This window comes from Anoplopoma fimbria, chromosome 15 (genome assembly GCF_027596085.1).
Source record: "Anoplopoma fimbria isolate UVic2021 breed Golden Eagle Sablefish chromosome 15, Afim_UVic_2022, whole genome shotgun sequence".
NCBI classification, from domain to species: Eukaryota; Metazoa; Chordata; class Actinopteri; order Perciformes; family Anoplopomatidae; genus Anoplopoma; species Anoplopoma fimbria.
This window is the reverse complement of record NC_072463.1, coordinates 23,054,793-23,082,438: the sequence shown is the minus strand read 5'-3', so window position 1 is coordinate 23,082,438 and position 27,646 is coordinate 23,054,793. Positions and strand designations below refer to the sequence as shown.

Genomic DNA, 27,646 nt, shown 5'->3' with positions numbered 1-27,646 from the left:
TATAAACATATATTGTCTATCATCTTGTTGCAGCTCTTCTTTGAAACCATGTGATGTTTATAATGTGTGAAATATTCAAACCCCAGAATATATATTTTTATGCATGCATCAAAAGCAGATGTTCTGTACTTATTGTGCATTGATAAACATTTCCAGAAAAACTCAGCCTGACATATTGGGTATCTTTGGAAACTTTGGACTTCCAAATGAATTTAATTTATCATTATATTTAATTAGATTAATAAGATTAATGTTTCACTCTGTCCTCTGTCAAAGTCATCTTTTGTAAAGTGGTCACCAGGGACACACCATTTGCACCTGAGTTCATTACGATCACTAAATTATACGTCATTCACATGTGCTTTTGCATGAGACATGGCAGCTTTCAGTGAATACATGCTTAGATCATTTAAGCAACTTGAAAGCAATATATGAACCCACGTCCCCAAAACAGTGCCAGGCTGCTGACACTGATACATCCAATCCTCACTGTAAAGAATCATGCTTCGTCAACGCAGTGTCAAGATCATTTCAAATGCTGCACAGAGAAAGTGATAGTGTCTTACACAGAGTGTAATTAGTCATTTGTTTTTATCATAGCTCCCTATAAGATACTTGTGCATGACTGTTTAAACAGAAGAAGTGCTGGTTTCGGACATCTACAGCTACTGAAGATTTTTATTTGGTTGAAGGACACTTTGCTGTGCACACACATATTGGATGTCACAGAGAATGGAAATGCCATCCTTCACTCTCCCTTATTTCCTTTGGTTATTAGCTTTTTCTGAAGGTTGTTTCGTTTTTGCGCTTGTCAGAGGTTTCTTAATACAATGAACTTGATGATGATGATGGACTTTGTGATTGGTCGTTCCCGGATTTCAATTTCTGAATCCAATTGGTGCCTCTGCGAGCCCAATTGCAATCTCTCACCACAGCAGTCTCTCCCGTCTGTTTTTTTTACAGCTTCTCTTATCTGTAAATGGATGAAATTACTTCAGCATGACTGAATTAATGGAGTTGCACTACTGTCATTTTAAATCAATTAAATTACACCCAGAGGTCAGTGAATATAAACAAGGCGGGGGCATGCTCTGCTCCATCTCGTGTTTATAAAAAAGCATTACAGTGCTGCACAAGGTACTTATGACGGCTCTGAAAAATGTGTGTTGATCTATATTACAGGGATAACCAATCTCTGTCTTCACATTTCCCCCAATATGTATATATGTATATGCATAATGTTTGTGTATACTATTGACCAGTGATTCTGAACCAGGGTATTTGTATCCCAGGTACTTCTGCAGTTGCCAGAGGGAACATGTAGAGATTGTGAGCAGAGAGGTCAAAACAGTTAAAAGTAATGGATAAACAGCTCAAAAAGTTAAGTTAATCCGAGGATTAAAGGAACGTTTAAATAGATAAAGAAGGTAGTCATCTAACAGTAATAGATCCATGATTGAAACATTCATCTTTGGCACTTTGATTGGTAATAGTACAAAAAAACATGATTAAACCAACATTAACTGTCAATTCAATTGTATGGAAAAACATTTTTTATAACAGTATCAAATTTGATATAATCAGTGGTATTAAATAACATTTGGTTTAACAGCAATTCAAATGCAAGTTTTAAAAAAATGAATGAACCACAGTTATGGAAGGCATATGATTTTACTGAGGTGTTTTTTGTGAAGAGTTTAAGTCAGTGCAATATCACAACAAGGAAATATAAGAAACATCATGATTGATCATCATCACATCAAGGCTAAATATGAGAAGAACAGGGATAGTGTGAATAAATTGTATGACTCTTCAGAACACCATTCTGAGGAGAAGAATCAAAACTATTGATCTGAGTACAGTGCTGGTCTATCTATGGACAAATAATGGGAGTAAAATTCAATATTGTGGCAGTTAGATTTATGGATACTTGAAGTTAGCTTCTCAGTCAGGTCTGTGATTTTCTCAATTTTATCTAGGTATTATTCGTTTGACCAAACTCAAACTCTTTTCCAAATCTCCATCTCTTGCTCTTTATCTTTTTGATATACCTTCTCAAAGCCAGCCTTTGAGACATGGAATAAACGTGTTCCCATTCAAGGGTGACATTTGAAGAGACTGGAAAAACTTTACTCTAACTGTTCAAAAGAGGGAGTCAGCTCATCTATGGCACTTCTATATAGACCCACACACTGAAATTTAGCACATTTTCATCAGGAATAAATTAGGTATGGTATTCAAACTGTGCACCCTGATGTGTTCCTCTTCGCTAATCTGATTTTAAAGCTATCTTTGGCGCCATAATGACTCCGGAGCAGAAGCGTGAGACAGACTCAGTAGTAATGAGACATTGCTGAAACATCAAATAAAGGCTTAAAATACTAATCAGCTCATGCTGACATGTAGGAAAGCCTTTATATCTTCCTCATTACTCACACCTTTGTGTTTTGAATGATACACTGTGGTAAAACCTGCATCAGATGTGGGATAATCTTTCAGGTGTGTCACAACAAGAGCAGCCAAATAAAGGTCAGTGTGGTTTGACTAAAATTAAGTGAGACTTTAAAGTTAAAGTTGCTAGGAAATCAGTATATATATTTTTGCGGTGCTGATGGTAAGGCTAATTCTAATTGATAACCCAAGAACAAATTTAAATTGTATTTACTTTTTTGCCCGGATAGTGTTTGAGTATGCACATTAGTTCCTTTCTGTCGCTATTCAAATCACAGGATAACAGGAGCTGTTACTTTCTTGAAAGAAAGACAGCTAATTCAAGATTAACCCCCCTCTTTTATATACTAGGCTATAGGGAAAACACATTGTGTGGGAGCTGCCAATGACTTAGCAGGTGTTGAAATAACATGAATGATAGCTAACATCTGTTATAATTAGTGGTAATATAAGCTTGTTAGCTTCCACTTTCTGGGTGAATTACAGACTGCATGAGCACAGTCTTTAAACTACATACATGAATATTGAATGTTGTGAAGAAACAGTCTTGAATTGCTGACAGTAAAATGTCAGCACTTTGGGCTTGCTGGAAGACGGGGGAAAATGTCTTTAAAATAAATGTTTGTTGGATTCAGAGCTATGACAGTCCTGAAGCAGCCCATTCTGAAACTGAAGACCAAACACCAGCCAGTCAAAGGAGGAAGAGGAGGAGACAAGGAGGAGGAGAACGTCTCTACCCCATGATTGTCGGAGCTCATAACAGGCTGAGCCCGCGGGACCAGTTTCAGATAATCATGGTCTTTTCAGTCTGTCTCAGATTGTGTGGTTAAAGAGCGATCTACCGCAAGCATCATCCAAAAATCTCATTTTTGGAGTCGTTACAGTGATTTCTCCATCTGTTTGCTGGAGACATAAATGTCCCTCCTTAACGCAGGTAGACAGGCGTCAGATTTGCCTCCCGTCTGATCCTCAGTGGGCCTGCTTTTATGAAGGGCCTGTGTGTTTATATAGGATATGTTCATGCATGACACAGAAAGAGGGAAGACAAACAGAAAATATTGGATGTCTTGCCAGCTTTTGGTAAACAAGAAATCCTCCATACAACATACACTTTAATCAGAAGATAACCAACGTTTCGCCTCAGTTGGAGTCACTCAAAATAAGAAATGCCATATGGCACAAAAACAATGCCCACACATGCGAAACTAATCACTATAAGACATCGCAAGATGCTTGGAGGAAGTGCAGAGGCAGGCGCTTCGAGAGTTTTTTTTTATTGAAGGATGTCCTTCAAGCATTTGTCTAAGTATCAGAATCCAACTTCATCAAAAAGAGAGGATCTACATGATGGGTCTGAAGATGTCATGTTCTAATATATCAAAACAATTCTTCACACATCTTCTCATATGCTAAAATGAGATCAAGAGGAAAGAGTGAAAAGGGAAAAGTGAGAAGACCTCCAAAAATAAATCATCAATTTAAAAGAAGTCTTAAGAGTTTATTGGGATAACATACTTAGCAGATATGAAGATTAAGTCAACAGTCAAATCATCTCAACAAGGATTTTTACACATCAAAAAAGCAACAAGTAAGGATATCTGAAATATATTTTGTCGAATAATTTAGCTGCACAAAGAGCTGTAGTGACCTCTACTCAAGAGGTCAAAGTTTGCTTATTAGCCAAGGACAGGGGTTACCAACCTTTTTGGCTTGTGAGCCCTTGACATAGGTTGAGTGTTTACTCTCTAAACTTCTCAGAATGTTTAGTTCGAATAATTTTTAGAGACCTGTTGAGATAAAACAGTGTTTCAGTATTTCACAAGAAACCAGAGAAGTACAGCCATACCAGTGAATCTGTTAGACTGTATTTGCTTGCTTGAGCTAAATGCTAACTGCATGCTATCAACATGCTCACACTGACAATGCTAACATGCTTATGATTAGCAGGTATGTTTACGGTTTAGAACCTTCAATGGGTCCAAAGATAAAAAACAATAGGATTTAAATGATAACAATTTCTGTTCCCCTTTGACTTTTCAAGAATTTTCCTTGTTTCTAGTCAAATACTGGATTATTTTACCTCTTCAAATCTAAAAATCCTATAAATGAAACAATGTAATAGAGAAAAATCACTAGGATTACAAGGCAGAGTGTTTGGTAATCTGCCCAACACACAATTCCCAAAACGTACAGCTATATCAGCAGGTAAGTAGGTCTTCTGCAAAGTCAAATGAGTTAACATGTGTTGAGTGAATGTTGACATGTAAAAGCACACGGGCCAATGCAGATGTGATTAAGTGAATCAATATGACGATGCTCAATAACCTTCATAAGCAATTTACTTTAGCACCAATAAAAAGAGGTAAGGCCTTGGTCACCTAAGACTGTGTCCTATTTAACATAGAAGAGGTAGTTACAGAAAAGGGTTCAAACGGGCACAGGTCATCCATTCACTCCCAGAACATTCAGTTGTTTCACCAGAAGAGTGCACCTAAAGGAATATTGTTCTTATAAATAATCCAATAACCTGTACAGTGCGAGTACCTCCTTAAGAGAATAAGCTTTTTAAGAGGGTAATCTTTAAAACCATATAATTGTACATGTAATTAAATAAGTATAAAGTCCACATCATCAGAATGGGGTTTTGAATTATTGAACTCATTCATTTTTAAGCAGGTTCCCAAAGGATGGCATCATATTTTACATCTCAAACTATTATTTGACCAGAATTAATCAGTAGAAAGGAAGGTATACTTGGTGGAGAAAAAAAAATCAATAATTATTTTCTTAAATTTACTGCTTTGTGAATGAAACTATAACACTGGACTTAATTGAGTTAATTATTTTGATGGTTACTTTGAAGATAAGTTCTACCATGATCCCCCCACATCAAGTATAACACTGCTCTCTGCTGGTAAAAAGGCTCAACGCAGTAGGAAAGATGACTTTAGTTCAACACGTCACCTGATTTTGATAACACAAAGATTTCCCTGATATTTATTGAATTGTGACAAAAGGATATTAGTCAACACTTCTACATGTCTGCAGCAACCGTATAATTACAGCAAATTACTCCTCTCACGTTTCACTTCATCTGTAGCAGATGGTGAAACAAATTAAAAGATGACCCAAAAGTATTGAGTATTAAAGCTTAACGCCTGATAAAAATATGTTCACACTTCGAGTGAATGCCTCTGGCTTATACAATATAAACCAACTCTGTAATTTATCAGGAGTGGATATAAAATATTGTTCAGTTACTGGAAGTTGGCTGCATTTTTTATTACAAGCAAGATAAGGCTTAGAAAGATTGACTCAAGTGCTGCAGGATCTCAAAAGTAAGCAACATTACAAACACTGAAATCTTTCAACAAAAAAAAAAACCTGCATGCCTGACATGGTCCTAAATCTCAAAGAATTATAAAACTATGTGTTACACATTTTTAACTATAACTAAACTGTCCAACATAATTTTGAAAACTAGACAAATGTTAAGTCTTCCCACTTCATGATCTTATTTATGTTCAACATTTCTATTAGAAAGCAATAGCACTTCATTTCAACAGAAGTTTATGAATTAAAGCAATACACTTACTTTAAACATTTATGCATCTTTATTGGCCGCAGACAACCAGCTCAGACAAGGACTCCATATTGTTTCAGAACATCTGTGTATTTTGCCCTCAACATTATTTTCTGCCAGCTTGATCAGTGTATTTTTCTTGCCGTAGCGGAGCTTAGCCTTCTCCTTTCTCTTCTCCTCCAGAGTGGCTGTGATAGCCTGGTATTTCCAGCCGACCTCATGTGCCAGACGCCCAAGGAGGGCAAACTGAGAAATAAAGAAGTGTCAAAGTCAGTAAGTGGCACAGTGAGTCAATGGCAGGTCTAAGTTTAGTGCAGCAGATATTTCTTAAAAATGAAGGGGATAGGAATTACACAACAAACATTTTCTTTAAAATAACATTTAAAATGTTTAGGTTTAAAGCTTCAATTTATATAAAAAAATAAATTAAAAAAAGCCACAACTTTTAGACTCAACTCAGTAATCAGATCCGAAAATTTGTCTCATCAATAGATGATCAGCTTTGGGATAAAGTTTTCATCACCGTCAAGTAAGAACTGTTGTGGCAGGTAAATTAAAGCGTCTGTCCATATTTGCCAATACTACTATTCAAATCTAAGCTTGTCCCACAAAAATCACATTTATTAAGTCAGCATTTAAATATTTGAGGCTCACCTTGCGAGTGGGTTTCAGACGCACAATCTTAAGAGCAGCTGGAACAACCATGCGCTTCCTCTGTGGAACAAAAGCCGAAATCAGATATAGAAGAAAACAGAGCGCATCTAACCATTGATAGGATAGCATGTCTCAGACAATATCATTCTTTTCAGTAGTATTCAAATAAGGCTGGTAAGGGTAATATGTAACATCATAGACAGCATAGTTAAACATGTATGGGCCAAACAGGGATATATTGTGGCCCTTTGTGGTTCATTTAGAGTCATCACCTTGTCATAGGGCGGGGGGATACCGTCAAACACCTTCAGCCTGTCCAGAGCAGCCCGTCCTCTGTTTTGTGGGGCAGCATGCCTGGTTAGCAGAGAGAACACTTATGAGTTAAATAAATTTCAAACAGCAACAATTACATCAAATGTTTAATTTTTCCCAGCGAAAATTTGTCTCAAAGGATGATCAGCTTCATGATGAAGTTGTCATCAATGTCAAGAAAGAACTGTTGTGGCAGGTAAAGTAAGGCATTTGTCCACATTTGTAAATTCTAGAATTTAAGTGAAAGTGTGACCCACAGAAATCGTATTTATCAAGTCAGCATTTAAATATTTGAGGCTCACCTTTTGAATGGGTTTCAGACGCACAATCTTAAGAGCAGCTGGGACAACCATGCGCTTCCTCTGTGGAACAAAAGCCAAAATCAGATATAGAAGAAAACAGAGCGCATCTAACCATTGATAGGATAGCATGTCTCAGACAATATCATTCTTTTCAGTAGTATTCAAATAAGGCTGGTAAGGGTAATATGTAACATCATAGACAGCATAGTTAAACATGTATGGGCCAAACAGGGATATATTGTGGCCCTTTGTGGTTCATTTAGAGTCATCACCTTGTCATAGGGCGGGGGGGATACCGTCAAACACCTTCAGCCTGTCCAGAGCAGCCCGTCCTGTTTTGTGGGGCAGCATGCCTGTTAGAAGAGAGTACGTACAAGTTAAATACATTTTCAAATAGCAACAATTGCATCAAAAGTTTTATTTTTCCCAGCACAAATGTACATCTCTGTACTTTACTCAGTAATCAGATCCGAAAATTTGTCTCATCAATAGATGATCAGCTTCATGATAAAGTTTTCATCACCGTCAAGTAAGAACTGTTGTGGCAGGTAAATTAAAGCGTCCATCTATATTTGCAAATTCTACTATTCAAATCTAAGTGTTATACAAAATCACATTTATTAAGTCAGCATTTAAATATTTGAGGCTCACCTTGCGAGTGGGTTTCAGACGCACAATCTTAAGAGCAGCTGGAACAACCATGCGCTTCCTCTGTGGAACAAAAGCCGAAATCAGATATAGAAGAAAACAGAGCGCATCTAACCATTGATAGGATAGCATGTCTCAGACAATATCATTCTTTTCAGTAGTATTCAAATAAGGCTGGTAAGGGTAATATGTAACATCATAGACAGCATAGTTAAACATGTATGGGCCAAACAGGGATATATTGTGGCCCTTTGTGGTTCATTTAGAGTCATCACCTTGTCATAGGGCGGGGGGATACCGTCAAACACCTTCAGCCTGTCCAGAGCTTTCCTTCACATCTCACCACCACCACTTTGTGTCCTAAAAGACGACATCAGTTTAGCTTCGGACATCAAACAAATCAAGACACATTGATTACTTGGATCCCGTCTCAGATGGTAGTGCATGTGAGTTTTCTCATGGTCGTTAAACTCAAGCAAAGCTGTACATTTATCATCATTGACAGACTGAGGCAACACAGCAGCTTCTGGGAATACTGTGCTGCTCAGTATTTGAGTTAAGTTTTCATAATTGTTAATAATTTTTTGAATTTCTTGAACCATAATGGTTCATAAACCAAAAAAATGTGTTTAAAACTTACCCAGCAGAACCTGTTTAGCCACAAGGGCAGCAAGCCGGCCAAGAAGGTGGCCCCTGCCATCAAGTAGCAGAACCTGCAGATTAAAAACAAACAAAAAAAGGTTTAACTTATTTTTCTTCAACGTTGCATTTGCATCAACTTACTTGGGCAACATTGCCTTAAAGTCAGGCGGGTGACGTCACTGTTGCTAAAGTTACAGATCACATATTATACAGAATGCACATAGCGTTTTAAGAACCGCCACATGGAGCCTGCCGACGAGGACATAGCTTTAGCTTAGCATCAAAGTGATAGCATGGAAGCTAAGCTAGCACTATTATTTAGATATAACGTGGTTGGTTGAGCATAAATGTTACACAAAAGGAAAACCTTTACAATGTTTCTACATTGACCTAAACCCACACGTGTAAGCTAACAGGCTAACATGCTAACATGGCTAACAGCGTGATGAAGGTCTCAAACATGTCACCGAGAACAAACAAGATACCATTAAGAAGTTCCATAGTTATAACCTGTAACTTTGCCCCTAAATAGCAACGAAACAAAATAGAGATTATGATTCTGCAGCGGGTGCACACCTCGTTGAACCGGTCCTCCATGATGTGCGAACAGAAAGACAGACGGGCTGCGGACCGTCCTTCTATAAGGCAGGAGAGGCGGAAGTGACGTCGAGTTTAAATATTTAAACTCGGGCGAAGAAAATTCGAGTGACGCGGTGTTGCGAGAGCCAATCAGCGTTGAGATTCTCGTCCCGTCATTCTGTCATGTAAGCACAGTCCAGCAGATAAGATAAGATAAGATAAAATAAGATAAGATAAGATAAGATAAGATAAGATAAGATAAGATAAAATAAAATAAGATAAGATAAGATAAGATAATCCTTTATTAGATCCTTTATTAGAAATTTGCAGGCTTACAGCAGCATAGATATAGTGCACACAAGAGACGAAGACAAGATAAAAAATAAAAATGAAAATAAAAAAAAACAAGTATTATAAATAAGCAATAAAAAAACAGTAGAGAATCAACAATAACTGAAATATTATATTTACAGACAGAAAAAAACTATTTTAACTATTTTAACTATATTGCACAGTGTAATGTGTAATGTATTGGCAATACATTACATTACACTGTTTTTATTGTCACAGGTTTTATTGTCATGTTTTTATTGTCATGTTTTTATTGTCATGTGTCATGTGGTCTGCTGGGAGCAGAGCTGGTTGTGCAGCCTGACAGCAGCTGGAAGGAAGGACCTGCGGTACCTCTCCTTCCTAAAAGTGATGTCCTTGTCGTTTTGCAGAGAGAACTAACAAAACATGAATTCCGACTTTTATTTTATTTATTTTTTATTTTAACAAACAACCATCATTATGTTGTTATTTCGGCGTTATTTATTTTTTAAATTAAAGTTTTAATTATTCAAATCTAAGAGTGTTATACAAAATCACATTTATTAAGTCAGCATTTAAATAATTGAGGCAAACAACCATCATTATGTTGTTATTTCGGCGTCCCTTTTTGTACATTTATTGCAATTAAATCACAGTAAAATTGTTTATTTTCGTTCATACAGGGAGAAGTGAACTCACCATATACCATATTTTTTATTTATAATAATTTGATGCTCTCTTGATTCCCAACCACTTTATCTAAATAATGCTAGCCAACGTCTCATTATGATATTGCGCTGATGTTAAACTCTCAATTAGTTTTTTCAGATTCAAACCTGGGACTTGGTGAAAAGAGTTGTTAGTGATTGCCAATATTGGGCTGTAAATACTCAGGATGGGCTTTTGCTGAATTGAGGAAAATAAATGTTACTTTGTAACATTTGCCTGCGTTGGGTCATGTATTTAGAGATCATGCACACTGGAGTTATACTTTTGTGTGATATATTTAGTTCAGAATCCAGTGTATGTGACCTCTGTGCTTCAAGGAAAGATTACCAATCGGACGAAGTGAGAAGCTACTCCAGGGCCCTTACTAGCCCTATATTCACTTTGCAAGTTAGTTTGTGGTTATATTACTAAATTGACATTGGTTGGCAGTATGCACCACTAAAGCATAATCTCAATTGAAATGACACACAATCACATATTCACAAATTGCATTTAAACCCAGTAAGGCTGTGTCAAAATCTATATGGTGCATATTCCTTAATATTCACAATGTCAGTTATTATACACACGTGGACAAAATTGTTGGAACCCTTCCGTTAAAGAAAGAAAAACCCACAATGGTCACTGAAATAACTTGAAACCGACAAAAGTAATAATAAATAAAAATTTACTGAAAATTAACTAATGAAAATCAGACATTGCTTTTGAATTGTGGTTCAACAGAATCATTTTAAAAAACAAACTAATGAAAATGGCCTGGACAAAAATGATGGTACCCTTAACTTAATATTTTGTTGCACAAGCTTTTGAGGCAATCACTGCAATCAAGCGATTTCTGTAACTCTCAATGAGACTTCTGCACCTGCCAACAGGTATTTTGGCCCACTCCTCGTGAGCAAACTGCTCCAGCTGTCTCAGGTTTGAAGGGTGCCTTCTCCAGACTGCATGTTTCAGCTCCTTCCACAGATGTTCAATAGGATTTAGATCAGGGCTCATAGAAGGCCACTTCAGAATAGTCCAATGTTTTGCTCTTAGCCATTCTTGGGTGTTTTTAGCTGTGTGTTTTGGGTCATTATCCTGTTGGAGGACCCATGACCTGCGACTGAGACCAAGCTTTCTGACACTGGGCAGCACATTTCGCTCCAGAATGCCTTGATAGCCTTGAGATTTCATTGTACCCTGCACAGATTCAAGACACCCTGTGCCAGATGTAGCAAAGCAGCCCCAGAACATAACCGAGCCTCCTCCATGTTCCACAGTAGGTACAATGTTATTTTCTTTGTATGCTTCATTTTTGCGTCTGTGAACATAGAGCTGATGTGACTTGCCAAAAAGCTCCAGTTTTGTCTCATCTGTCCAAAGGACATTCTCCCAGAAGCTTTGTGGCTTGTCAATATGCATTTTGTCAAATTCCAGTCTCGCTTTTTTATGATTTGCTTTCAACAGTGGTTCCTCCTCGGTCGTCTTCCATGAAGTCCACTTTGGCTCAAACAGCGACGGATGGTGCGATCTGACACTGATGGACCTTGACCTTGGAGTTCACCTCTAATCTCTTTGGAAGTTGTTCTGGGCTCTTTGGTTACCATTCGTATTATCCGTCTCTTCATTTTGTCATCAATTTTCCTCTTGCGGCCACGGCCAGGGAGGTTGGCTACAGTCCCGTGGACCTTAAACTTCTGAATAATATGTGAAACTGTAGTCACAGGAACATCAAGCTGCTTGGAGATGGTCTTATAGCCTTTACCTTTAACATGCTTGTCTATAATTTTCTTTCTAATCTCCTGAGACAACTCTCTCCTTAGCTTTCTGTGGTCCATGTTCTGTGTGGTACAAACCATGATACCAAACAGCACAGTGACTACTTTTCACCCTTTAAACAGGCAGACTGACTGATTACAAGTTTGAAGACACCTATGATGCTAATTAGAGGACACACCTTAGTTTAACATGTCCCTATGGTCTAATTATTTTCAATCTTTTCTAGGGGTACCATCATTTTTGTCCAGGCCATTTTCATTAGTGTGTTTTTTAAAATGATTCTGTTGAACCACAATTCAAAAGCAATGTCTGATTTTTTTATTAGTTAATTTTCAATATTTTTTTATTTATTACTTTAGTCAGTTTCAAGTTATTTCAGTGACCATTGTGGGTTTTTCTTTCTTTAACGGAAGGGTACCAACAATTTTGTCCACGTGTGTATACTTCTGACCATAATTAATTATTGACCAAATACCTTCTCATATATATTTTTTCACATTGTCAAATGAAAGATGTAGGGTCTGCCACAAATGAATTATCACCTTATCAGTTAAAATGACAATTATTCTTACTATTAATCAGTCGTTAATGAAATGTGTATGAAATTATAAAAAAATGTTAATTACAAATTCCCAGAGTTCCCAAGGCGAAGTCTGCAGACTGTTTGTCTGACCAACAGTCCATAACCTTAAATATATTTAATGTGCATCAACTTTAAACAGTACAGAGCAGCACATCCTAACATCTGCAAAGTTAAAATGAGAGAATATTTGGTAATTTCCCAAAATAAATTAAAGTTATTCATTATCAAAGTCATTGGATTTTGTGTTGATCAACTTATCTCCACAGCACTAAAAGATAGAACTATCAGTTCCATTTACATTACACATTTATTTATACGTCACAATGAATTAAGGTGACGAAGTTGTTGCCATGTGAAGCATTAAAAATATTTAGTTGATATCACTTTGGTGTTTTGCATGCAACATTAAGCTCACTGACCACCGACTACAATTAAGGGGAAATAAATGTAACCTTTTGGCCATTACTGGTATGTCAAAATACACTTAAAACCTTTGGTTATCCCTTTGAGATTTAGTTACAATTAATTGAAGCATCCAATCTAACAGCTGAGAATTCCTAACTTGTGGACTTCAGAATTGACTTTACTGTGACCAATTTAATTTCTGAAAAACATTAAACCCTAATGCCTGACAAAATTATGTTCACCTTTTTTTCCTGCAACACTTCAAGATGTAACATTTCAGTCAGGCTTCTGAGCAAATGCTCTGGCGTATACAATATAAACTAGTGTCATTTACCTGGAGAGCTGGAAGAAAATGTTGATCAGCAGTTTCTGGAAGTACGCTGCTTTTTCGTTACAAGCAAGAGAAGATTTAGAAAAACTGACTTAAGTGCTGCAGGGTCACAAAAGTAAGTGTACTTTACAGACACTTTAAATATAGTTATGGCCCCTAATGTTTCACATTTCATTGAATGATAAAACTTACAAATGTGTTATACATTTCTAGAGTATAACTAAACTGCAAACTAGGCCCATGTTAAATGTTCCCTCCATTCTTAAGATTGTATTTATGTACAACATTGCTATTAGCATGCAATAGCACTTCATTTCAACAGAATTTTCAGCAAAGATAAATGAAATAAATCAATACACTTTCAATAAACATTTATTTATCTTTTATTGGCCACAGACAACCAGTTCAGACAAGGACTCCATATTGTTTCAGAACATCTGTGTATTTTGAGATTTTGCCTGCAACGTTCTTTTCTGCCAGCTTGGTCAGCTTGATCAGTGTCTTTTTCTTGCCGTAGCGGAGCTTAGCCTTCTCCTTTCTCTTCTCCTCCAGAGTGGCTGTGATAGCCTGGTATTTCCAGCCGACCTCATGTGCCAGACGCCCAAGGAGGGCAAACTGAGAAATAATGCGTCAAAGTCAGTAAGTGGCACAGTGAGTCAATGGCAGGTCTAAGTTTAGTGCAGCAGATATTTCTTAAATCTGAAGGGGATAGGAATTACACAACACATTCTTTAATGTAGAACTTAAAACATTTAGGTTTAAAGCTTTAATTTAAAACGCACAACTTTTAGACTCAACTCAGTAATCAGATCCGAAAATTTGTCTCATCAATAGATGATCAGCTTCGGGATAAAGTTTTCATCACCGTCAAGTAAGAACTGTTGTGGCAGGTAAATTAAAGCGTCTGTCCATATTTGCCAATACTACAATTCAAATCTAAGCTTGTCCCACAAAAATCACATTTATTAAGTCAGCATTTAAATATTTGAGGCTCACCTTGCGAGTGGGTTTCAGACGCACAATCTTAAGAGCAGCTGGAACAACCATGCGCTTCCTCTGTGGAACAAAAGCCGAAATCAGATATAGAAGAAAACAGAGCGCATCTAACCATTGATAGGATAGCATGTCTCAGACAATATCATTCTTTTCAGTAGTATTCAAATAAGGCTGGTAAGGGTAATATGTAACATCATAGACAGCATAGTTAAACATGTATGGGCCAAACAGGGATATATTGTGGCCCTTTGTGGTTCATTTAGAGTCCTCACCTTGTCATAGGGCGGGGGGATACCGTCAAACACCTTCAGCCTGTCCAGAGCAGCCTGTCCCCTCTTGGTTTTGTGGGGCAGCATGCCTGTTAGAAGAGAGAATACTTGTAAGTTCAATACATTTTCAAACAACAACAATTGCAGTTTTATCAAGGTTTAATTTGTCCCAGCACAAATTTACATCCCTTAACTCAGCAATCAGATCCGAAAAGTTTGTCTCATCAAAGGATGATCAGTTTCGGGATAAAGAGCTCATCACTGTCAAGCAAAGAACTTGTGCTGGGTCAAATTTTTCTTGCTTTACAAGACAATGATGTCAATGCAACAATGGATCAATATTTGGTTCTCTTTAATGGCCACAACTAGACCAATGCGTGTTACGAACAGATTAATAATAAAAACCACTTGCGAACAGATTTACTCATCTTGAATTAAGCTCTGCAAAGAATGATTGAGCACAATCTACCAGGTGATGGTAAATAACATTTACACTGTATATGTATGCTACAATTTTTTGTTTAAGAATCTTTTGTCAGTGTTGCACAAATTTATTCTCTATGCTAGTGTCACAAACTCACCTCTGACAGTCCTCCAGAAGATCCTGCTGGGGGCTCTGAAGTGGAACGGTCCACGAGAGGGGTTGGTGTTCATCCTCTTGCGCAGGAAGGCAAGGTACTTCACTGTAGAGGGGTACATAATACAGATATTTAAACAGTTACAAATACTTCAAGGCACTAGGCAGTGGCAGCAAGAAGTTTAGTATGCAGTGTCTCAGATGGTAGTGCATGTAAGTAGTCTCATGGTCAGTCAAACTCGAACAACAATGGGAAAACATCACTGACAAGCATACGAATAAGGGAACAGTGAAAGCTTAATTTAACAGGCATGTACTCTACTTACGCTTGTTGCGGTAGAAGTTTCCGGAAATGTTGATTCCTTCACATCTCACCACCACCACTTTGTGTCCTAAAAGACGACATCAGTTTAGCTTCGGACATCAAACAAATCAAGACACATTGATTACTTGGATCCCGTCTCAGATGGTAGTGCATGTGAGTTTTCTCATGGTCGTTAAACTCAAGCAAAGCTGTACATTTATCATCATTGACAGACTGAGGCAACACAGCAGCTTCTGGGAATACTGTGCTGCTCAGTATTTGAGTTAAGTTTTCATAATGCCACTACACATGGCTTTAGAATAAACTTTTACCAACTTTCCCATATTAATGCTACACCAAAAAATGTGTTTAAAACTTACCCAGCAGAACCTGTTTAGCCACAAGGGCAGCAAGCCGGCCAAGAAGGTGGCCCCTGCCATCAAGTAGCAGAACCTGCAGATTTTAAATGAAAAAAAGAAAGAAAAAAAAAAGGTTTAACTTTTTTTTCTTCAACGTTGCATTTGCATCAACTTACTTGGGCAACATTGCCTTAAAGTCAGGCGGGTGACGTCACTGTTGCTAAAGTTACGAGCGTTTTAAGAACCGCCACATGGAGCCTGCCGACGAGGACATAGCTTTAGCTTAGCATCAAAGTGATAGCATGGAAGCTAAGCTAGCACTATTATTCAGATATACAGTGGTTGGTTGAGCATAAATGTTACACAAAAGGAAACCTTCACAATGTTTCTACATTGACCTAAACCTTATAGACACACGTTTAAGCTAACATGCTAACAGGCTAACAGCGTTGACTCGCTGCCATGATGAAGGCATGAAGTCTCCAACATGTCTTAAAATAAAGCCTTAGGAGTAACACCGAGAAAAAACAAGACCACATTAAGAAGTACCATAGCTATAACCTGTAACTTATCTATAAATTACCGGATTTAATTCGCACTAAATAGTAAAAAAAGACATTATGATTCCGCAGCGGTTGCACACCTTATTGAACCGGTCCGCCATGATGTGCGAAAAGAAAGACAGACGGGGTTGCCCGGTCTAAAAGGCAGGGGTAGGCGGAAGTGACGTGTTTATATTTCTTACTCGCCCGGAGTGTGCACACGCGTTGCATCGCCTCCGTTTGTGTGGAGGAGAAGTGAACTCACCATATACCAGATTTTATATTTATAATAATTTGATCCTTGATTTTTTTCAGATTCAAACCTGGGACTTGGTGAAAAGAGTTGTTATTATTATTATTATTATTATTATTATTATTATTATTATTATTATTATTATTATTTATTATTATTATTATTATTATTATTATTATTATTATTATTATTTATTATTATTATTATTATTATTATTATTATTATTATTTATTATTATTACCATTATTATTATTATCATTATCATTATTATTATTATTATTATCATTATTATTATTATTATTATTATTACCATTATTATTATTATCATTATTATTATTATTATTATCATTATTATTATTATTATTATTTATTATTATTATTATTATTATTATTATTATTATTATTATCATTATTATTATTATTATTATTATTACCATTATTATTATTATTACCATTATTATTATTATTATTATTATTATTATTATTATTATTATTATTTTATTATTATTATTATTATTATTACCATTATTATTATTATTATTATTATTATTATTACCATTATTATTATTATTATTATTATTATTATATTCCTTTATTGATCCCCATGGGGGAAATTCGGGTGCTGCAGCAGCTCAACTACATATAAACAGATAATAAATACAACATATTATACAATAAAAAAAATTAAAATGTTGTTGTACAGTCTGATGGCAGTGGGCACAGATGAGCGTCTGAAGCGCTCCGTCCTGCTCTTTGGCAGAATGAGCTGATGGCTGAATGAGCTGCCCAGCTGCCACAGTTCCTCGTGGAGAGGGTGAGAGGGATTGTCCAGGATGGCTCCGAGTTTGGCCTTCATCCTCCTCTCACCCACTGACTCCAGACTGTCCAGCTCCAGACCCACCACAGAGCTGGCTTTCCTCACCAGCTTGTTGAGTTTGTTGGCATCTCCAGTCCTGATGCCACCTCCCGCACACCACAGCGAAGAAGAGGGCGCTGGCTACCACAGACTGGTAGAAGAAGAGGGCGCTGGCTACCACAGACTGGTAGAAGAAGAGGGCTCTGGCTACCACAGACTGGTAGAAGAAGAGGGCACTGGTTACCACAGACTGGTAGAAGAAGAGGGCGCTGGCTACCACAGACTGGTAGAATGTTAGTGATTGCCAATATTGGGCTGCAATAAATACTCAGGATGGGCCTTTGCTGAATTGAGGAAAAATGTATGTTACTTTGTAACATTTGCCTGCGTTGGGTCATGTATTTAGAGATCATGCACACTGTTGTTATACTTTTGTGTGATATATTTAGTTCAGAATCCAGTGTATGTGACCTCTGTGCTTCAAGGAAAGATTACCAATCGGACGAAGTGAGAAGCTACTCCAGGGCCCTTACTAGCCCTATATTCACTTTGCAAGTTAGTTTGTGGTTATATTCAGTGGTGTATAGTAACGAAGTAGAAATACTTCGTTACTGTACTTAAGTCGTTTTTTTGGATATCTGTACTTTACTTTACTATTTATATTTCTGTTGACTTTCACTTCTACTTCACTACATTTTGCAAAGAGAACTGATACTTTGACCCCGATACATTTCCCCTGAAACCTTCGTTACTCGCTACAAAATCAAATCTATCTTTAGAAAGAAAATGAATCATGAGACCAACGTCGGGGACTGTGGTGGACTTCTAATTTAACTACACATGGTGTATGTTAGGCTGCTGTCTCTGTTTGTACCTCCTTGTCCTTGGTCATGGTGGCCACAGCACTTAAAATAATAAACTTCATAATTCTCAAAATTCTGACCCTTTGCTTTTTTATTAACAGCATTTACTTGTACTTTTACTTTCAATACTTAAGTACATTTAATATCAGAAAATTACTTTTGATACTTAAGTACAGTAAATATTAGATACTTTAAGACTTTTACTCAAGTAGTATTCTAATAAGTGACTTTCACTTTTACTGGAGTCATTTTCCAGTAAGGTATCTTTACTTTTACTCAAGTATGGCTTTTGGGTACTTTATACACCACTGGTTATATTACTAAATTGACATTGGTTGGCAGTATGCACCACTAAAGCATAATCTCAATTGAAATGACACACAATCACATATTCACAAATTGCATTTAAACCCAGTAAGGTTGTGTTAAAATCTATATGGTGCATATTCCTTAATATTCACAATGTCAGTTATTATATACTTTTGACCATAATTCATTATTGACCAAATACCTTCTCATATATATTTTTTCACACTGTCAAATGAAAGATGTAGGGTCTGCCACAAATGAATTATCACCTTATCAGTTAAAATGACAATTATACTTACTATTAATCAGTCGTTAATGAAATGTGTATGAAATTATAAAAAATGTTAATCACAAGTTCCCAGAGTTCCCAAGGCGAAGTCTGCAGACTCCTTGTTTGTCTGACCAACAGTCCATAACCTTAAATATATTTAATGTGCATCAACTTTAAACAGTACAGAGCAGCACATCCTAACATCTGCAAAGTTAAAATGAGAGAATATTTGGTAATTTCCCAAAATAAATTACTAAAACAAGTTATTTATTATCAAAATCATTGGATTTTCTGTTGATCAACTAATCTCCACAGCACTAAAAGACAGAACTATCAGTTCCATTTACATTACAAATTAATTTATACATCACAATGAATTAAGGTGACGAAGTTGTTGCCATGTGAAGCATAACAAATATTTAGTTTCATATCACTTTGGTGTTTTGTATGCAACATAAAGCTCACTGACCACCGACTACAATTAAGGGAAAGGGCTTGAAGAAGTTGTACAACTTGATTCAGAGCATGCCATGGAAACAATAATCACTATATGAATGGTTTTAATAACTCAAGCATTTACAGAACAATAAACCATACATTTATGACTGTCTCGGTGACACAGTGCATGCAGCAATCTGAGTAAGTTGTAAAGGTGTCTGGCTGTGTAGGTGAGAATACTGGAACTTTTTCCCCAGGGGGTTTAACTCAGTCGTCGTGCTTCAACTTCCTGATTTTTCCCTTGTGGCGGTCGATCTCGCGTTGCATACGTTCAATCTCCTTTTTGTGGTGGTCAATTTCCTCCTGGTGATGCTGCTTCAATGCAGCTAGCTGCTCCTTCTCCTTACGCCTGGTGGATGGATAGATAGATAGATAGATAGATAGATAGATAGATAGATAGATAGATAGATAGATAGATAGATAGATAGATAAAGTGGTGGGTGACAACAGAGGAGCAAAAGGATAAAGAGTGAGGAAAGAGAGGGCCGGAACAGAGAATGGACAAAGAGACACAAATAGAGATAAATTAGGACAGTAATACAAGATCTTAGTAAAAAGACACTTATAAGGTTGGGATCAATAGTTAGTAAAAAGATAGCAAGTCCGCATTTGGTTGCCGTAAAAGAAAGAAATGCATACTTAAAGTACATCTCCTCCTCAGCAGCCTGCTTCTTCCCCATGGCTCCACCTGCCTCTCTGATGGACCCTCCACCGCCACCACCTTTTCCTGCACCTTTACCCAGCTCACCCAGCTAAAACAGGGCGGGGAAACGTTTAGTAGGGAAACACATGCTCAGTAGAGATCATCATAAGACTTGCCCATGTGATATTAAGGAAGAGGCAGTTGGGCCATATGGAAATGACCCAATACTGAAGGTCAACAGTGCCACAGGAGTCTTTGTTTGCCAAGTCATAAAAGAGGCATTTGGAACAGACCAGAAAATGTTTGTGTCACAATGCAACCAAAACATCAAGAGGACAAAACAAGTTAGGACTGGATTCCTTTCTGAATAAGAGAGCTTTACATGCAGCTACTGGTGTTTTATTGAAACAAAACCAGCTATGATTTAAATGAACCCTGTGTAGGTGAAGGCATAGTTAATTGCATTAATACAAAATACTTCTGGACCTTGTCAGCAAGTTGTTTACATACTTGTTGTTGGGCAAGCTTTTATTTAATTCCTCTTAAATGCTTCTCACACAGCAGAATAACGTTTCCAGGAAGTGTTTTACCTGGTCAGATGACTTTCTCAGCTGTGAGGTGACAAAACTCCTGATGTTGGGCCTCAGAAACCTCGCCATGTTTGATGCTCACATGTGAACACTCTACTGACAGTTTTCGTGTCCTTGTCCTCAAAATACGCCACAGGGCAGCGCCATTATTATCCAGACGGGGGTGACGACACCGGCTCTAAGTCTGTCTAATATTAAACCCGAGGCAAGTAACAATTCATACACCACCACACACAACGCCAGCATATTTCATTTTAATATAAATAACAAGAAATTGCATTTAGTGTAAGGAAAAACAGCGCATCCTTTTTTCTTCCCTAAATGGTATGGTCTCAGAAGTGGCGAGCGTCACCCCTTACGTTCTCTGCGTCACCCCTTACGTTCTCTACGTAACTGCTGACGTCACGTTTTTTTTATTTTTATATTATATTACCATGTAGATTTTTTACCAAATATTACCGTAAACAGTAATGCAATTTTTTACTTTTAAATCCTGAAAGAAAAATAAAATTAAAATTTTTTCATATGTTGCAATACAAGTTAAATATATAAAAAAAAAGCTATAGTGAATTCAGGAAAAATAATTTCACAGGCTTATTGGCAAATAAGCCCTAACAACATTTCTGTAAACAAGAGGCACAACTAGTGCATTAATTATTAGTATTGCTGGCAACTAAAACTCATCAAGGCGTAGGCCGATTACTGAAAATTGTCATGGTAAGACCTGAAAGATGTAGCAATGCTCTACTTGGAAACACAAGCTTACTTTTTATTTTTATAACTGTATTTACAAAAATAAAACCATCGACAATAAGGAATGCTTTGAAGGATTTTATTCAATGCAGCAAAGAAAGTATGCAGTCCCCTCGCTGAACAAACCAAGCACTGGCTTATGTGGTGAAAGGAACCTCATAAGACCCCCTTTCCCAAGTCCCCTGTAAATACTTTGCTTGCCAGGCAACTCTGGGCTCACTCCGGCCCAAAAAGAAGAGCAGAAACTAAGAAACACAGCATCAAAGTAAAATTTCAAACCACATTCAACATTTTTCACAATTCACATCATACGCCATTATTCTACTTATTTAAGTTACATATGTACAGGTATGGTTGGAACCTTGTCGGCAAACAAATGCTTTAGAAAAAAATAAAACAAGTTCCCCGCAGTACATATAAAAATGATGTCTCACCTAAATTCAAATGAAATATTCTGCACTGCTCTGTTTGTAATGCGTCTATCATCTGATCAAAAACAGATAATCATAGGCACTCTCATTTGTTTCAACATGACTAAGCATCTCCATAGTTCCTTTGCGAAATTGAGAATTTGAGTTGATGACTAGATCAAAGTTTTTACCTTTTGAGCTTTTAGTCGCACTTGAGAGACAAATCAAATTCTGGCCTGTGTACTTGCAAAAAACATTGTCTTGAGTATGTTAGAGGTTCTCAACAGGTCTTTTTGTTTTTCAAATCCACAATAAATAAAAACTCAGAATAGTGTAGGATTAACCTAAACTGAGAAAATACTCTGATGACTTCAACAGTTTGATGCCGTGTACACATCACAACAGAAACATAGTTCTGTAAGTAAAAGTTCAGGTTTTGAAATGTAACATTGTCTTCTTTCATTCCAAAAAGGAAATGTAATCAAATTGTACAGAAACTGAATCATTTTAGGTCAATCTGCAAAAAGTGACCTGTTCTCCAACAATAGTTTTTGCTAAACACACATTGCCCGGATGTATTGCTCTCAATAAGTACATATTAGGTGTCTCTATAGAAAGAGTGCAGATCTTCAGTTCAGGCTTAAGATTTGTTTTAGGCTGGCTTGTGCTGATATGTTTTGGTTTTGTTTAAAACAATGTTTCAAAGGGAACAAAACAGAAAGTAGGGCAGAGAAACGACTAAAACAAGATAAAACAAGATAAGGTTGGGTCGGGTGGGGTGAGTGGGCAGGTAGGTAGAAAAAGGCCAGGGTGCATCACAGGGCCAGGAGCGGTCTGCGGCGGCCCTTTGGTGGAGGCAGCAGCCGGTCCTCCCCCTTCCAACCCCGTCAGTCCTGCTTGATGCTGCCCAGTGCTCTGAGGCGCTCCAGGAGGGGAGGGTGGGAATAGTGCCACATGGAGAACAACCAGTCAGCCACGGGGAAGCCCAGGTTGTCCTTGTTGAGCTTGATGAGGGCAGAGCAGAGCTCGGAGGCTTTGCCCATGCCGCGTGCAAAAGCATCTGCCTGGAACTCGAACCTGCGACTCAAGACTGTCAGACAGAAGGACAGGAGCTGCAAAGAAAAATGATATTAAAATCTAGATTTACAAGGACGTCTTTTGTGAAATAATGTGAAATAATATATATATATATATATATATATATATATATATATAATATAAATAAATAAAGTATGATTTATATAAAAGCTCAAAAGCTCGAAAACGGCGGAAACAATGTTTATAAATCCCAACACTCACCTCATTGTACGGGGAGAAGATGAACTGGAAGATAATCATCAAGCCTATTAATGTGGGTTGACTGTCATTGAAGCCAAAAGCTACAAACAGCTCCTTGCGTCCAATCAGAACAGCAAACAGGGAGAAGCACAAGAAGGAATTCATCTGAAGAAACAACAGAGTCAGCAGATGTTATTTGCATATCAAGTGACTTCTAAAATGTCTGCATTTGAACATGTGTAATCAGGCCAACTTGTGATTTTAGGGCTAACGTTGAGAGAAAAAAATGAGGGAGAAAATGAATCACCTGACTGATGACGATATTCTTGACCATGTGGCCGAGCTTCCAGTGGCCAAGCTCATGACCAAGGACGGCAAGGATCTCTCGGTTGTTGCATCCTTGTTTCTTGTTCTGTAGAAGTATATGTAAGGAAACAACTGTTGAATTACACAGACAGACATTTAAAAAAACAATCATATGACAGCCAGGTCACAGTTATCTCTAAAAGAGGAGGATTGAATATAAATAGTTATATTTTCTGTTGACTCAGTGTTGATGGTAAATGTAGTTGATTGGTACAAAATGTCTGGGTATTGACCAAGAAAGCCGAGTGCCCATGCTCTCATTTGATGACGCGCTCAAAAACAGAACTTCCAAACCTGTTGTAATTACCAGTGTGTGAATAAAGTTTTTTTTTTTTAAAAACAGAACTTCCTTGTTCTCTTCACTTGCATTGCAAAATAGCTACGTTTCCTACAGCAAGAATGCCATTTTACTTAAAATGTTGCCGCTAGGCTTGTTACACAGTCTCACAGGGGTCCAAGGTGCTTCTTCTAAGAATAGTTCACTTGCTGGATTACAAATGCCACCAGCCATATGCCAATTATGTGCGGCACGTACAGTAGTCAAGAAATTATATGACAATTATTGAATGGAGAAATCCAAAGAGACAATGCATGTTGATTAGTTTGGGTGGAAAAGGCATGTGGAAAACCCTGGTTTGTATGAGTGCAATAAGAAGAATTTTGAATAAAGTTCATGGATATGTAACCTTGGGCTTGGCTTGTGAGTCGTTGGATGTATCCTCGCTCTCTGGCTGCTCCGGCTGTGGCTCTCCAGACTTGTTGAGAGGCGAGTAGTCCTCCAGCAGAGTGTCGAACAGTACAATGCGTTTGTTCTTGAAGAACCCATAGAAGTACGCATTGCTGTGTGAGGAACGCTTAGAGCCTGGATATAGGAAAACATTAAAGACATTTTAAGAGTGGTGTATCTACAATCATCCTGTAGAAATATTCAACACATCGTAAAAATAAAATATATTTGTAATGTGATAATGACAATTTCTCAATAAGAACATGAAACTTTTGATGATTTTATGAAGTTGTTATACTTTACCTTCAACTACATAAACCTTAGTGAGGGGGAAGCTTATACTCTTGGCCATAGTCTCAATGTCTGTCTTCAGCTCTCCTTCTGGCAACGGAGCGAACTTGTCAAACAGGGGAGCAATGTAGTCAGCATAGATGGTGACAAGCACCTGAGAACATGGGAGAAGACAACATACATTGATGAGTTTTTAGTACCAAACAACCACTCACAGTTCAGTTACAGAGTGAGTCCTTTATCACGCAAAGATTCCTTTTCTACAAGTTCATCTGAATGTTTAACACAAGTTGAACAAAGCACTAACCAGAGAAACAGCCAGGGTGAAGAGCCAGGCATAGATGAAAAAGTAGTCTCCACCAATCTTGATGATGAAGAGGAGCAGCGAGGTGACAGGCAGCAGGATACACTGGGTCACAATAAACTTCTTTACAGCATCCTTAAGGAAGAACCCCAACGTCTGAGAGGAGCAAAACACATTCATGTAAAAAAGGCAATAGTGGATAATAGAAAAATATATGTCTGCATTTGAATGCCTGACTAACAGTGGTCTGGGTCATGAACTGGTGATATTTTAAGGAACTAATAACACTGGACTTCAGATGTGGCTGTAAAACGTTTTTGGTTCCCTGAGAAAGCTGCTGTGGTCTGCTTTAATTCATATCCGTTACAATCTTTTATGGTGAGAAGCTTTCACAGCAAAAGATAATGGAGGTCCTGTAGCATTATTTCATCTTTGCTGTCCATCTGCATGCTTTTTATGTTTGCCAAAATATAGTTAAAACACTTCCACTTCCACTGCAGAGGATGACACATCTCAAATACATTACGTTACAACACGTTATAGCTGTCATGAAATCAAGCTGATCACAGATATGTTCTTCCTGAGGAAGGAAACTACAAACATTTAAAAGCCACATTTCAGACCCACGAGTGTGTGTGCAGTTCAGTCCGTCAGTCTACCTGCTGGTTAAAGCCATGCTTCTCCTCTATGACAAATGTGTTGTACACACTCCAGGGAAGTCCAGTAAAGGCACTGAACAGGGTGGCAAGCGTCAGAAACACGAGCGACTGGGTAATCTCGTACTCTGATCCAAATCCTATGCGAATCATCACAGAACCAGCAACATCCCACAGAAATGGGATTCCACCCAGGAGCAGGATCAACTGAAAAGTTTAGAGAATATCATAAGGCCATTACATATCAAATTAAACACTTGGCATTTACATAAATAATGAAAATTGTTAAACTGGATATACATGGTGACATAAGTTATGCAAAAACGTTTTGACACTAACAGCCCACTTATATTACACATCCTCCGTAACTACTGCGGAAGTACAAGTCAAAGTACAAGTCAAGCAATCTATGGCTTTTGATTAAGCGGTTGCATTACCGTTCCCTCAGTCTCAGAATAGAGTCCAGACCAAAAGCCGAAGTTGCTTTTATCCAGCTGATATAGACGCGACTTCTCAAATGTATCAGAATCCATGATCTTCAAGAGTTCCTGTGGCACATGTGTTGTTGATCTGTAGACCCCCCTCTGTGAAGGGCATCAGCAGCAATGTTACACATCAGTTCATTTATACTGTTAGAGCAAGATACAGATTCAGACATCACGAAAAAAAATGGTAAACTGACCTTACTAAACAATGCATATCAATATTAATCCTAACTTATCAACACATACAATCACATGTTTTTGAATTAACTGATTCATTAATTTATTGTTGTTTTTATTTCCATCTGAAATTGCTTTTGGGAAATACACTCAATTTAGCAAACTGCAAATAATTATTGCTTTTTTTTTTAAATAATGACTTGGTCAAAGTGTACTTGTCCTGCTCCTATGAAACTCAATTGTTAACACTCTCATTTACAATTGATTCAGCCTGCACAATAAACCCAGCTCAGGACACCCCTCCAAATACGTCAGTTCATTGTGTCTTCACCAAACCAGGCTACAAAGCAGGAACTTTGGGTCTGATGCTGTCAAACGATGCTCAGCTTACCTGTCTGTAAGAAAGGTATGCTTCCCATAGATACACCGTCCACGAAAACCCCAGAACAGCATAAAAGATCTGCTTCTCCACCGGCAGGTCAAATATACTTTCATACACCATCTTTGCTGTGTGTTTGGTCTATGTTGTCCGGCCGGGCTGACACACTAACGTCAACTAGCCTGACTGGTAGTTTTAGGCTAGCAGCTATTTAGCCTCCACTCTGCAAACAAACACACAGAGAACCAGAGAGAGTTGAATAAAGGGAGCACTGTTAACGTTAAATCGACAGATACCGAGTAAAAGTGCAATCTACGAGATCCATACATCCATTTTCCATTCCTAAATGAAGGCTTTTACAGCTAATATCATTCCATTCATGCGAGATGGGAATTTGACGGTGAGGTGTGACAACGAATTCCTTCCCTGTGGAAACTACTACTAGAACTTTGGTTCCGTCCCTGATATATTGTCGTTGCACATTTGTAAGGACATCACTAGTGTTAATACGAACTCATAGGAGCAGATACACAACATACATTTTTGTTTGATGTATGGTTGACTTTAACTTTCGGTTTTAACCAAATTTTTAAGACCTGTGCAATACAATACACTGTGCAATTGTAGTTATAATAGTTTCTGTCTGTATATATATTTCAGTTATTGTGGATTCTTTACTGTTTTTATTGCTTATTTATAATACTTGTTTTTCTTTTACTATGTCTCTTGTTTGCACTATAACCTATGCTGCTGTAATCCTGTAAATTTCCCCACTGCAGGACTAATAAAGGATTATCTTATTTTATCTCTTAAAGAAAATGGCCGAAAAGTAAAGTCTTGTCGAATAAATTATACAAGAAAAAGTGTTAAAGATAAGGTCTCCTCGTAATGCACTTATACAGTTCAGTTGCTAAACTTTAAAGACTGAGCCACCAAACAAACACATGCTGGGTGTTTTGAGAGCAAGCATGGCAGAAGTTAACTGTTCAAGGCCTCGACCCTTTGAAAGAAAAAAAAAAATCTATTTTGAAGGTCAGTGAAGGCTATTATTACTGCCCCTAGAAAACAAGACAAAAAATAACCTCTAAGGAGCTTGAACATAACTAAAAAGTTTTATATATGTGTGTTGTGTGCATTGGTATTTTATTAGACACACTGCAGATTATGTGTAATCAATCTCCCATTGTGTACATCATTCCCA

At 37.5% G+C, this 27,646-nt stretch overlaps 3 protein-coding genes, 6 non-coding genes and 1 pseudogene across 9 annotated transcripts; all 10 read right to left on the bottom strand.

The window, feature by feature from the left end:
• Positions 1 to 6,072: 6,072 nt before the first annotated feature.
• LOC129103035 (60S ribosomal protein L13a-like) lies at positions 6,073 to 9,231 on the bottom strand (annotated as a pseudogene).
• Positions 6,488 to 6,562, bottom strand: LOC129104049 (small nucleolar RNA SNORD50). Its single transcript, XR_008531789.1, has one exon. It is a non-coding gene; the product is annotated as a small nucleolar RNA SNORD50 (small nucleolar RNA).
• LOC129104046 (small nucleolar RNA Z195/SNORD33/SNORD32 family) lies at positions 8,375 to 8,456 on the bottom strand. Its single transcript, XR_008531786.1, has one exon. It is a non-coding gene; the product is annotated as a small nucleolar RNA Z195/SNORD33/SNORD32 family (small nucleolar RNA).
• Positions 9,232 to 13,656: 4,425 nt separating the features above from the next.
• On the bottom strand, positions 13,657 to 17,843 carry rpl13a (ribosomal protein L13a). The gene is given in 8 exon segments (XM_054613281.1): positions 13,657 to 13,904; positions 14,286 to 14,345; positions 14,558 to 14,643; positions 15,136 to 15,237; positions 15,458 to 15,523; positions 15,816 to 15,888; positions 16,438 to 16,570; positions 17,830 to 17,843. Coding segments are annotated over 8 exon segments (744 nt in total). The 3' UTR covers positions 13,657 to 13,694.
• On the bottom strand, positions 14,085 to 14,159 carry LOC129104048 (small nucleolar RNA SNORD50). Its single transcript, XR_008531788.1, has one exon. It is a non-coding gene; the product is annotated as a small nucleolar RNA SNORD50 (small nucleolar RNA).
• Positions 14,746 to 14,821, bottom strand: LOC129104051 (small nucleolar RNA SNORD50). The gene has a single exon (XR_008531790.1). It is a non-coding gene; the product is annotated as a small nucleolar RNA SNORD50 (small nucleolar RNA).
• On the bottom strand, positions 15,323 to 15,402 carry LOC129104047 (small nucleolar RNA Z195/SNORD33/SNORD32 family). The gene has a single exon (XR_008531787.1). It is a non-coding gene; the product is annotated as a small nucleolar RNA Z195/SNORD33/SNORD32 family (small nucleolar RNA).
• On the bottom strand, positions 15,588 to 15,669 carry LOC129104045 (small nucleolar RNA Z195/SNORD33/SNORD32 family). Its single transcript, XR_008531785.1, has one exon. It is a non-coding gene; the product is annotated as a small nucleolar RNA Z195/SNORD33/SNORD32 family (small nucleolar RNA).
• A 1,187-nt stretch (positions 17,844 to 19,030) lies between the features above and the next one.
• atp5if1b (ATP synthase inhibitory factor subunit 1b) lies at positions 19,031 to 20,763 on the bottom strand. The gene is made up of 3 exons (XM_054613581.1): positions 20,620 to 20,763; positions 20,026 to 20,138; positions 19,031 to 19,735 (listed from the first exon to the last, which is right to left on the bottom strand). Exons 1-3 carry the CDS (start codon positions 20,686 to 20,688, stop codon positions 19,594 to 19,596), a joined length of 324 nt encoding a protein of 107 aa, XP_054469556.1. The 5' UTR covers positions 20,689 to 20,763; the 3' UTR covers positions 19,031 to 19,593.
• A 673-nt stretch (positions 20,764 to 21,436) lies between these two features.
• Positions 21,437 to 26,868, bottom strand: zmpste24 (zinc metallopeptidase, STE24 homolog). The gene is made up of 10 exons (XM_054613577.1): positions 26,773 to 26,868; positions 26,458 to 26,668; positions 25,842 to 25,988; positions 25,408 to 25,611; positions 24,752 to 24,904; positions 24,457 to 24,598; positions 24,113 to 24,288; positions 23,368 to 23,472; positions 23,082 to 23,225; positions 21,437 to 22,894 (listed from the first exon to the last, which is right to left on the bottom strand). Exons 2-10 carry the CDS (start codon positions 26,566 to 26,568, stop codon positions 22,670 to 22,672), a joined length of 1,407 nt encoding a protein of 468 aa, XP_054469552.1. The 5' UTR covers positions 26,569 to 26,668; positions 26,773 to 26,868; the 3' UTR covers positions 21,437 to 22,669.
• Between the last annotated feature and the right edge of the window lie 778 nt (positions 26,869 to 27,646).

Coding starts and splice junctions, on each gene's coding strand:
- atp5if1b (XM_054613581.1), bottom strand. CDS start 20,688: ATGGCGAGGTTTCTGAGGCCCAACATCAGGAGTTTTGTCACCTCACAG. Junction 20,139..20,619: donor TGAGAAAGTCATCTGACCAG/GTAAAACACTTC, acceptor GCCCTGTTTTAG/CTGGGTGAGCTGGGTAAAGG. Junction 19,736..20,025: donor GAGGAGGAGATGTACTTTAA/GTATGCATTTCT, acceptor TCCATCCACCAG/GCGTAAGGAGAAGGAGCAGC.
- zmpste24 (XM_054613577.1), bottom strand. CDS start 26,568: ATGGTGTATGAAAGTATATTTGACCTGCCGGTGGAGAAGCAGATCTTT. Junction 24,905..25,407: donor AGCATGGCTTTAACCAGCAG/GTAGACTGACGG, acceptor TGCTCCTCTCAG/ACGTTGGGGTTCTTCCTTAA. Junction 23,473..24,112: donor ACTCACAAGCCAAGCCCAAG/GTTACATATCCA, acceptor ATACTTCTACAG/AACAAGAAACAAGGATGCAA.